The 12,118-nt window shown below is 50.2% G+C and overlaps 1 protein-coding gene across 1 annotated transcript in view; it reads right to left on the reverse strand.

The window, feature by feature from the left end:
- Nucleotides 1–5,061: 5,061 nt before the first annotated feature.
- Nucleotides 5,062–12,118, reverse strand: part of LOC121543775 (protein FAM171A1-like) — a 34,128-nt gene continuing 27,071 nt past the window's right edge. The window contains exons 6-11 of the mRNA XM_045208306.1: nt 11,567–11,743; nt 8,064–8,180; nt 7,423–7,537; nt 6,919–7,036; nt 5,266–6,669; nt 5,062–5,205 (exon numbers count right to left, since the gene is read on the reverse strand). Of these exons, the coding sequence (XP_045064241.1) occupies nt 5,062–5,205; nt 5,266–6,669; nt 6,919–7,036; nt 7,423–7,537; nt 8,064–8,180; nt 11,567–11,743 (2,075 nt within the window). The remainder of the gene's footprint in view (nt 5,206–5,265; nt 6,670–6,918; nt 7,037–7,422; nt 7,538–8,063; nt 8,181–11,566; nt 11,744–12,118) is intronic.

Consider the following 12,118-nt stretch of genomic DNA (forward strand, 5'->3'; position numbering starts at 1 on the left):
GTAATTCATCACTCCAGAGAACGCGTTTCCACTGCTCCAGAGTCCAATGGCTGTGAGCTTTACACCACTCCAGCCGACGCTTGGCATTGCGCATGGTGATCTTAGACTTGTGTACAGCTGCTCGGCCATGGAAACCCATTTCATGAAGCTCCGGACGAACAGTTATTGTGCTGACGTTGCTTGCAGAGGCAGTTTGGAACTCGGTAGTGAGTGTTGCAACTGAGGACAGATTATTTTTACGAGCTACGCGCCTCAGCACTCGGCAGTCCTGTTCTGTGTGCTTGTGTGGTCTACTACTTCGCGGCTGAGCCGTTGTTGCTCCTAGACATTTCCACTTCACAATAACAGCACTTACAGTTGACCGAGGCAGCTCTAGCAGGGCAGAAATTTGACGAACTGACTTGTTGGAAAGGTGGCATCCTATGACGGTGCCACTTTGAAAGTCACTGAGCTCTTCAGTAAGGCCATTCTACTGCAAATGTTTGTCCATGGAGATTGCATGTCTGTGTGCTCGATTTTATACACCTGTCAGCAACGGGTGTGGCTGAAATAGCCGAATCCACTAATTTGATGGGGTGTTCACATAACTTTTGATCTACACTATATATACAAAAGTATCATATATAAAAAATTAAATAAAAACACATCAGCATTGCCATGCTATGGAGTGCGTCTGCCAGCTACTGAATTCGGGGGGAAACGGCTGAGCTGCAAGTTCTCTGGCCGTTATGTCCCAATATGGCCATCGGTGGGTTGATATACTGCTCTCTTAAATCCGCCCGTTAGTAACTGCCAACCGGGAAAGCCTTGAGGGGGAGTCAGGTTCTCCCAGTCAGCAAGATGTTGATCGATTTCATGTCTATATACAGGTCCGTCAAAAGGAGCATGAAATCTGACAAGCCTTATGGAAACAAATAGGTCAAACATAAGTGAATGAAAAGCTTTACTATAATTCAGTGTGGCTCAGTGCTGTAGAACATGTAGCCATGACTACTGCATTAGTTATCAGATACATTAACAAAAACCAGAAGAGCAGAATGTGAACCATGCATCCGGATACAGTCTAATCCTGAAGCTTGCCCACATTTGACGTTGATCTACAGAGGATGACTCAATTATGTTCTCCTTAATTCTACTACACCCAAACCTGCTCTATAGTCTCTAGACTAGTGCTAAACAATCCACAGAAGATGCAGAAGTCCAGTTTGTCTCTTTATTCAGAATAATAAGCGTAAATTATAATACAAGCAACCAGTTAAGACATTTAGAATGGAGGGTACAGTAATGTACAGTACTCTCCCAGAGTGGTTACTATGGTGATGGAGTACAGAGAGAGAGAGAGAGGATGAGGGGTCATTCACAACACTAGCTCACACGTCAACATGTAGAGAGAATTATATACACTGTAATATGCCTCAGATGTCATATGCTGTCCCACACACACACATTACCTGCAGTATATTGTCTGCACGCACGTGCAGATTTGAACACTCAGGCACATGCTTGCTCAGACAGACATGACTACAGAGACGGGCCCACACACTCGAGCTGACAAAACACAGGCACACAGAGGCAGATGCAAAAGTCAATAAACAATCTAGCTATAGCCACACAGCATCCTCCCTTTGTGACTGAGGAGAGGAGAGAGGGGGGTTACTGCATGCTGTCTGCCAGGGACAGAGGGAGGAGAGGAGAGAGGGGGGTTACTGCATGCTGTCTGCCAGGGACAGAGGGAGGAGAGGAGAGAGGAGGGTTACTGCATGCTGTCTGCCAGGGACAGAGGGAGGAGAGGAGAGGAGGGTTACTGCATGCTGTCTGCCAGGGACAGAGGGAGGAGAGGAGGGTTACTGCATGCTGTCTGCCAGGGACAGAGGGAGGAGAGGAGAGAGGGGGGTTACTGCATGCTGTCTGCCAGGGACAGAGAGGGAGGAGAGGAGGGTTACTGCATGCTGTCTGCCAGGGACAGAGGGAGGAAGGAGAGAGGGGGTTACTGCATGCTGTCTGCCAGGGACAGAGGGAGGAGAGGAGAGAGGAGGGTTACTGCATGCTGTCTGCCAGGGACAGAGGGAGGAGAGGAGAGAGGGGGGTTACTGCATGCTGTCTGCCAGGGACAGAGGGAGGAGAGGAGAGAGGGGGGTTACTGCATGCTGTCTGCCAGGGACAGAGGGAGGGGGGAGAGGAGGGTTACTGCATGCTGTCTGCCAGGGACAGAGGGAGGAGAGGAGGGTTACTGCATGCTGTCTGCCAGGGACAGAGGGAGGAGAGGAGGGTTACTGCATGCTGTCTGCCAGGGACAGAGGGAGGAGAGGAGGGTTACTGCATGCTGTCTGCCAGGGACAGAGGGAGGAGAGGGAGAGGAGGGTTACTGCATGCTGTCTGCCAGGGACAGAGGGAGGAGAGGAGAGAGGAGGGTTACTGCATGCTGTCTGCCAGGGACAGAGGGAGGAGAGGAGAGAGGAGGGTTACTGCATGCTGTCTGCCAGGGACAGAGGGAGGAGAGGAGAGAGGAGGGTTACTGCATGCTGTCTGCCAGGGACAGAGGGAGGAGAGGAGAGAGGAGGGTTACTGCATGCTGTCTGCCAGGGACAGAGGGAGGAGAGGAGAGAGGAGGGTTACTGCATGCTGTCTGCCAGGGACAGAGGGAGGAGAGGAGAGAGGGGGGTTACTGCATGCTGTCTGCCAGGGACAGAGGGAGGAGAGGAGAGAGGGGGGTTACTGCATGCTGTCTGCCAGGGACAGAGGGAGGAGAGGAGAGAGGAGGGTTACTGCATGCTGTCTGCCAGGGACAGAGGGAGGAGAGGAGAGAGGAGGGTTACTGCATGCTGTCTGCCAGGGACAGAGGGAGGAGAGGAGAGAGGGGGGTTACTGCATGCTGTCTGCCAGGGACAGAGGGAGGAGAGGAGAGAGGAGGGTTACTGCATGCTGTCTGCCAGGGACAGAGGGAGGAGAGGAGAGAGGAGGGTTACTGCATGCTGTCTGCCAGGGACAGAGGGAGGAGAGGAGAGAGGGGGGTTACTGCATGCTGTCTGCCAGGGACAGAGGGAGGAGAGGAGAGAGGAGGGTTACTGCATGCTGTCTGCCAGGGACAGAGGGAGGAGAGGAGAGAGGAGGGTTACTGCATGCTGTCTGCCAGGGACAGAGGGAGGAGAGGAGAGAGGAGGGTTACTGCATGCTGTCTGCCAGGGACAGAGGGAGGAGAGGAGAGAGGGGGGTTACTGCATGCTGTCTGCCAGGGACAGAGGGAGGAGAGGAGAGAGGAGGGTTACTGCATGCTGTCTGCCAGGGACAGAGGGAGGAGAGGAGAGAGGAGGGTTACTGCATGCTGTCTGCCAGGGACAGAGGGAGGAGAGGAGAGAGGAGGGTTACTGCATGCTGTCTGCCAGGGACAGAGGGAGGAGAGGAGAGAGGAGGGTTACTGCATGCTGTCTGCCAGGGACAGAGGGAGGAGAGGAGAGAGGGGGGTTACTGCATGCTGTCTGCCAGGGACAGAGGGAGGAGAGGAGAGAGGGGGGTTACTGCATGCTGTCTGCCAGGGACAGAGGGAGGAGAGGAGAGAGGAGGGTTACTGCATGCTGTCTGCCAGGGACAGAGGGAGGAGAGGAGAGAGGGATGAGGTAGTGGAGGGTTAGAGCTCAACAGGGGAGAGGAGAAATAAATAGCTAGTTGAACTGATCAACTGATGTGTACAAGTCAACTTGTTCAAAGGCACTTGGAAAACGAGGAAGTCGATTATAGTGGTTTCAAAACAACAGGATGCAGTTTGGTATCAGAGAAAAGGCCTGGGTGTGTGTGTGTTAAAACTCTGTACTTACAGTAAGGGAAAAATACAATAAAACATATCCAAGTAGAAAATAGCATAAACTTATTTGAGTAAAATAGTTTGGCAACTAAAATCACAGAGTACTTAAAATTACAAAACAAGGCATCTCAAGCAACTGTATAAAAGTGATGCATAGCCGTTCAGAGCAAAGTATGCCGAAGTCAGTGGTTCAACACCTAAAAACCTTCATATAAAACCTCACTGGTATAGTGCTGCAATATCCACAGTCACCAACAGAGGGGGGTGTATCCCATTATCTGATTCACCAGTCGTGTGGATGGGAAGTTGAAGTTACCCATACACTGATCTAAGGTACCCTAATGTTGGAAAGTGGAAAACAAAAAAAAGAACTAAACAAAATATATTTTAGTGTCAAATACACCGGATAGGTGTAGTGAAATGTGTTGTTTTACAGGGTCAGCCATAGTAGTACGGCGCCCCTGGAGCAAATTAGGGTTAAGTGCCTTGCTCAAGGGCACATCGACAGATTTATCACCTTGTTGGCTCGGGTATTTTCGAACCAGTGACCTTTCCGTTACTGGCCCAACGCTCTAACCGCTAGCCTACCTGCCGCCCAGATGAAGACTTGTGGGGGGAAAACTGATCGTAGATCTGTGCTCTGGGCAACGTCTACCTGCAGAATTATACATTAGAGTACATTTGAGTAGCTTCCTTTCCTGCTGTATGTATATCCCCTGTCCTAGTTACTGTTCTTAAAACACTACTACCCCTTCTACCTAGACCTGCCAGTAGACATCCGCCATATTGCTTTTACTTGTCCGATGCTTTTCAGATCAGTGGACTGAAGCAGACAAGACTGAGGAAAGGAAGCTGCTGATAAGTATTGAAACACACTCATTGTCTGTCTCTGCTTCATTCTACAGCCCCTTTTTGCTGACACAGCTAATTTACTAAAGGCATAGCAGTTGTGCATAACATGTTCTCTGACGTTGTTTTTTTTAACTTCAGGAGTTCATCTGTATCACTCAGACAAAGTCTCTATGGCATGTCTAGTCAGTGGCCTGTCCATGTAGTGTGGGGCTAGGATGACACACAGTAAGGATTAGGATGTATGGAGTTCCAACTGTTCCAATCGTTTCCATTCACTGACAGTTCCATTTAGCTCCCAGTGCAGATGTACTTCCTGAATGGTCTGGACATCTATAGCTGGCTAATCCTTCTTCATGTCACTCTGGGGTGGGGTGGTGGGGGGAGTAATGTCATAGTTCAAGGGTCAGAGGTTATTTGAGGTTAAAGGCTGCCAGTAGGGGGCGCTCCTCCCTCTTCTGCCAGGGGCTCTTCTTCTCCTCCTCTCCGTGGTCGTCAGGGGCAACAGCCAGTAGGGCTGTCTGGTCATGCTCAGTCCTAAAGACCACGCCCTCTGGCTCTGGGAGGGGGGGTGGGGAGGAGGAGGAGGAGGAGGGGGAGGAGAGGGGTGAAGGAGCCTCTTCCTGTATCATCCCCTCTCCTCTGTGTTCCTCCTCTTCTTCCTCTTCTCTGTGTTCCTCCTCTTCTTCTTCTTGATGTCCCTGTGTGTTCTGCAACACTGGACCCAAAGGACTGTCCTGGGGGCTACACTCAGGAGTCTCCCCCTCCTCCTCGCTGTCCGGCCCGTCCAGGTCATCCACATATGCCAGCTGGGTGTAGGCCATGGCAGGAGGACCGCTCTTTGTCCTCCCCCTCTCTCTGTCCTTCTCTCTTTCCCTCTCTCCTACCTCCCTCCCCCTCCGCCCCGCTCTGGGCTCGTTCAGGTCCACGCCGGAGTCCAGACTTGCGTCGTTTCCGTTGACATGTCTACCACCACTGTTGTTACCATGGCTACCTCCTCCCCCTGGATTCCCCTTGGCTTGCCCAGCCCGCTGCAAGTCTATGTAAGAGTGTCTGATGGCGTTAGACCGACCGTCCAATGAGACGAACCAGGCGCGCGGGTGTGTGAGGGGCTTCCCTCCCCTCAGTTCCATCAGTTTCCTCTCGGCCAATAGCGTGTCCTCGCCGTTCATTTGCATAATCCCTGCCTCCCCAAGTGCTGTCGGGATAGACAGGGACTCTGATAGGCTGCTCCACTCCCCTTGCCCCTCTCTTAGTCCCTGGTTGGCTGAGGCGGTGGCATAGTCGGCGTGTGTTTGCCCCAGAGGCTGCTGGGAGTGTGAGGCGTTGAGCTCAGCCTGGATGGTCTCCAGGTCACTCTGCTGGTCAGTCTGTAAGAACAGGGCCTGGCCACACAGCGGGTGCTCCCCCGGCAGGCGCATGTAGTGGGCTGGGATCACCAGGGTGGGCCGGATCCTCCTGGGGTAACCGTCTCCTCCACTCAGCAGGTCCACAGAGCCACAGCACAGCAGCTGGCCCGGCCTGGGGAGGGAGAGGGGCAGGGAGCCCAGGTGGTCCACAGATCGGGACAGGAAGTAGTCTGGGGGTCTGCGCTCACACCCCTCCCCTCTGATAGGGGAGACAGGTGGAGAGCAGGGGGAGGTAGCCTCACACACACTAGTCCCTACCTCCCCCACACCACTCAATTGAGCTGCCGACGCCTGCACCTGATTTGAGGATGAAAGTCTATCTGGGAGCTTGGTAGATGAGCAGATGGAGGTGTATGATTGGCGGTAGCCGGCATCCGTCCCGGTGGAGAGGGCTGACTTTAACGGGAACGTCTCCACAGACTGACGGTAGTCTCTGCTGCGTGGCGTCAGGTTGCCTAGCGACGAGCCATGACGACTTTGGCTGTGGTTGCCTAGCGACATGCGACTGTGGTTGCCATGGGAGACCAGGTCATGGCAATCGTAGGAGGAGGGTTTGAGCATGGGCGTGGTCATGTCGGGTTCTGATGTCGTAGAGACCAGCTCCAAATGAACCTAAAGATGAGACAAGATTTTAGTGTCAGTTTCCACAGACAGTAGCACAGCGCCATTTCTAACATGCTCTTGAAAGAAAATACACAGATGACACAGAGGAACAATAACATGAATACACACTAACACAAAAGTGAAAAAACAGAATATTAGCTGTGATTTTAACAATAGAAAGTGCAAAGGCAGTTACAAAGTGCAGTGGCAAAGGGAGAAAGAAGAGACCAGTGGTCCCTGTCCTGGTTGTTGACTGACCTCGCTGCTGATGAGATTGAGGTGAGACATGGAGGTGGCCTGATCTCTCTTACTGCCCTCCAGACCAGACGACAGATTCAGCTTCCGATGGGACAGACGAGGCTTCACACAACCACGCCTGGAGAGAGAGAGACAGTGAGGGAGAGACAGGGACACAGACAGGGAGAGAGAGAGAGACATGGAGAGAGAGAGAGACATGGAGAGAGAGAGAGAGAAAGAGAGAGACGGGGAGAGAAAGAGAGGGAGAGAGAGAGAGAGAGAGAGGACGAGACAGAAAGAGGGAGAGAGAGAGAGAGACAGGGAGGGAGAGGGAGAGAGAGAGACAGGGAGGGAGAGGGAGAGAGAGAGAGAGAGAGAGAGAGAGAGAGGGAGGGAGGGAGAGGGAGAGAAGGGGGGATAAAGTTCAGTAAAGAGAAGACAGTCCTGTTGAAACTCAAGACTCCTTCACTGACACACTTATGAAAGTCAGCAGGGAAGTCCATTGATCCAGACAGACAGACAGACCTGCAGTAGTACAGCAGTAGACAGAGCAGGCAGAGGAGGATGACAGCCATGCCTCCCAGTATGGCCAATAGGAAGACTGTGTGGTACGTACTGATGTCCTTTGTCACCACCGGACCTGTAGAAACACACACAAGTTTTACCTGTTTTAAATGTGTATGTTGGTACCTGTGTCTAGTGGGGACATGGTGTGTGTTGGTACCTGAGTCTAGTGGGGACATGGTGTGTGTTGGTACCTGTATCTAGTGGGGACATGGTGTGTGTTGGTACCTGTGTGTAGCTGGGACATGGTGTGTGTTGGTACCTGTGTCTAGTGGGGACATGGTGTGTGTTGGTACCTGTGTCTAGTGGGGACATGGTGTGTGTTGGTACATGTATCTAGTGGGGACATGGTGTGTGTTGGTACCTGTGTGTAGCTGGGACATGGTGTGTGTTGGTACCTGTGTCTAGTGGGGACATGGTGTGTGTTGGTACCTGTGTCTAGTGGGGACATGGTGTGTGTTGGTACCTGTATCTAGTGGGGACATGGTGTGTGTTGGTACCTGTGTCTAGTGGGAACATGGTGTGTGTTGGTACCTGTGTCTAGTGGGGACATGGTGTGTGTTGGTACCTGTGTCTAGTGGGGACATGGTGTGTGTTGGTACCTGTATCTAGTGGGGACATGGTAGCCACCCAGTATCCAAGCTGAGGGGCGATGTAGGTTAGGCTGAGCTGGTCCCCCTCCCTCTGGACATAGCCCAGACTGCTCTTCAACCAGGCCCCTACACACACACACACACACACACACACAGAGTTAGAGATATACTCTTCCACCATAGTAAATCAGTGTAAAGCATTTGGCCTCGTCACTGTGCTGCTGCAGTTCTCCAGTCAACCACAGGGAGGCAGCATACTCACAGTGACACAGTCATAACTCATTCTGGCCAGGAGCCATAGGAGCTAGAATCATCATAACACAGCCAGACACAGTCATTGTGTAAGATGAGGTAACACGACCTGGACACTGATCGAATGTCCGTTTTTAATTTAGTCCCCATTGGTTATGATAAGGATTTGTGGTATGTAGGCTGATCCTAGACCTGTGTATGAGAGGGGCTATGACAGTGCAGCAGTGGGCTCTGCAGAGGATTCTCTGTCTATTATAGATGCTCTGATGTAACTCAATTAGAAGGGAAGAACTAATGTACAGGGAGGGGGAGAGAGAAACAAGAGATGGAGAGAAATGCCTGTGACTCAGCATCTTTGTGATTCGGTTCGCCTCCATCCCTAACACACACACACACACACACACACACACAGTTCTCATCGATCTCCATGGACCAAGTACAGCTAAGCACTGAAACAGCCCAACCCAACCTGACACAGCACAGCCCTGTCCTCCTGAGGAGTCAACTCTCACTGGATGACCTTTTACATTAGTGACATTGAAACCCACTGTTCCGAACGATGCCTTACAGCCAGAGGGTATTGTATCCTCTGGCTGTAAGGCATCGCAGACACACATATACACACACACATACACACACACATATACACACACACACGCAAGCATGCACACGCAGACAATATAGCCTGCAGTGCTCCTGATGCCTTTCCCTGTCACAGAGTCAACACCGGTCACCTTTACATTAGCTACTAGTCCTTTGTGTGTGTTTGTAAGAACGTCATCATGAACTCTGTTCAGATGTGAACTGGCTGGTATTTACACCATTTACTCTTCTCTGTAATATATTGAGTCTGGATGGTATTTACATAATTAACTCCTCTCTGTAATATATTGAGTCTGGATGGTATTTACATAATTAACTCTTCTCTGTAATATATTGAGTCTGGATGGTATTTACATAATTAACTCTTCTCTGTAATATATTGAGTCTGGATGGTATTTACATAATTAACTCCTCTCTGTAATATATTGAGTCTGGATGGTATTTACATAATTAACTCTTCTCTGTAATATATTGAGTCTGGATGGTATTTACATAATTAACTCTTCTCTGTAATATATTGAGTCTGGATGGTATTTACATAATTAACTCTTCTCTGTAATATATTGAGTCTGGATGGTATTTACATAATTAACTCTTCTCTGTAATATATTGAGACTGGATGGTATTTACATAATTAACTCTTCTCTGTAATATATTGAGTGTGGATGAAACACACTGGACTGGAGCCTCTAATGCTTTAGGATCTGTAAAAACAAACACACAGACAGAGAGATAGACTCCAGAGGCAAAAGATTGTTGTGGCCTTACTTTCGGGACAAACAGAACTAGTAAGTAAACACACACTAGGAGGTAAACATGCTCCTTTCTTACAGTATATGACATCATTCAGCTCAGTGCTCCAAAACATCACCGAAGAAAATAAATGCTGTCAGTTAAACTAGTAGAACAGGTTTGAGAGTGTGTGTCTGTGTGTTCGAGCTTCTGTGTGTACCTGTGAGAGTGTGTGTCTGTGTGTTCGAGCTTCTGTGTGTACCTGTGAGAGTGTGTGTCTGTGTGTACCTGTGAGAGTGTGTGTCTGTGTGTTCGAGCTTCTGTGTGTACCTGTGAGAGTGTGTGTCTGTGTGTTCGAGCTTCTGTGTGTACCTGTGAGAGTTTGTGTCTGTGTGTTCGAGCTTCTGTGTGTACCTGTGAGAGTGTGTGTCTGTGTGTTCGAGCTTCTGTGTGTACCTGTGAGAGTTTGTGTCTGTGTGTTCGAGCTTCTGTGTGTACCTGTGAGAGTGTGTGTCTGTGTGTTCGAGCTTCTGTGTGTACCTGTGAGAGTGTGTGTCTGTGTGTTCGAGCTTCTGTGTGTACCTGTGAGAGTTTGTGTGTGTTATCCCCTCTCTACATGCAGCCTGTCCATGTGCAGGCCAAGTCAACAACAACAAACTCCCTCCTAACATTGGCTTCTTTGTGTGGAGAAAGAATGATCAGGCAGAAATATTTCTGGAGAAATCTCAAACTCTCTCTCTCACACACTAACTGGTCACTGGAGAAACTCAATTAAAGCCCCTGGCCTGTTAGAATTTTTATTTGGGGGTTGCTAGGGAAACAGTGGACTAAAACACAGAGGACCAGAGGTGGCTGTTGCTGCGAAATATTAACCCCATACAGCGTGTGTGTGTGTGTGTGTGTGTGTGTGTATTGACACAAGACTACAATACCCTCTGGCTGTAAGGCATCGTGGGAACAGTGGGTTTCAATGTCAATGTGACTCATGTAAAAGGTCACCCAGTGAGAGTTGACTCCTCAGGAGGACATGTCTGTGCTGGACTGGGCTATGTACAGTCCTGTGTGTGATTGTTTACACCTTATGTGTATATCTGTGTGTGTGTGTGTGTATATCTGTGTGTGTGTGTCTATGTGTGCTCCTATAGCCCCAGTCCTAATCAACTCATTGGGCTAGTGAATGGTCTCCTTCAGCAACAGTAAGTCACGTTGTGTTGGTCACATTGACTGGACCTTCATAGCACAGGACGTACTTGGTAGTGTGCCACAGGGTGACTGGTTCAAGCCCTACTCTGGCTATCCTCCTAAATCTCTACACTGCAATACTGGCTGAGCCATAGATCTAAGGCTGACTACAACTGTACTGATCTGTAGCCAGAGAGGGAGGGAGGGAGGAAGGGAGTGATTTTCCAAACAGGTTAGGCTACATTTGCTAGCCAATCTTGTGATGTGGATGTAATCAGGAACAGAAAGTATTGTGTTTTGATTTGCGTTTTAATACGGTGCGTTACGCCCAATAATATGGTAGATAATCTTTTATAAAGTTCTCAATTATTCCATTCATAACTCTGCCACACTGTAATCTCCCGTCTCACTGTACAGTGTGTGTGTGTGTGTGTGTGTGTGTGTGTTGCATTCTGGTGCCTTTTCTTTTCCCAGTTCCTTTAAAAAAGATAAGCATGTAGTGATGCATTTCCCAGCTTGACTCTGAGATACACACATTCCGTAAACTTTCTGGATACATAGATCCCACTGATGAAGGATGCAGGAGGGAAGACACACACACACACACACACACACACACACACACACCTTATCCCACTAATTAGAAGTTCAGAGAGGAGGAACTCCGGACCCAAACACAGGAAATCTGCACCCTGCTCAGAACGGGAAAAACAGAAAAGCTGTATGTGTGTGTGTGTACTCACCCAGACTGGGGTCGAACCTCCAGGCTGGGATGTGTTGGTTCTCCTTCAGGCCGCTATTGGCCGGTAGAGGGACGGAGATGCTGATTGGTCCGTTCACCTGGAGCTCCACCCCCTTGCTGGCCAATAGGTGGACAGAGATGGCCGCCACTGGAGTCAGCTCAAACCTACGCTCACTTCCTGTTAGAGGAGAAGAGGAGAGCCAAAAGAGAGGAGTTGTGAGGGAGGGAGGAGAGCAGTGAGGGTCGGAGAGAGGGAGGAGAGGTGTAGTGAGAGGAAGAGGGAGGGAGGAGCAGTGAGGGAGTGAGGGAGTGAGAGGGAGGGAGGAGCAGTTGTAGTGAGAGGAAGAGAGAGGGAGGAGAGGAGCAGTGAGGGTCGGAGAGAGGGAGGAGAGGTGTAGTGAGAGGAAGAGGGAGGGAGGAGCAGTGAGGGAGTGAGAGGGAGGGAGGAGCAGTTGTAGTGAGAGGAAGAGAGAGGGAGGAGAGGAGCAGTGAGGGAGTGAGAGGGAGGAGAAGTTGTAGTGAGAGGATCAGCGGGAGGGAGGAGAGGAGTAGC

The sequence above is a fragment of the Coregonus clupeaformis genome, chromosome 28 (assembly GCF_020615455.1).
Source record: "Coregonus clupeaformis isolate EN_2021a chromosome 28, ASM2061545v1, whole genome shotgun sequence".
Taxonomy (NCBI): domain Eukaryota; kingdom Metazoa; phylum Chordata; class Actinopteri; order Salmoniformes; family Salmonidae; genus Coregonus; species Coregonus clupeaformis.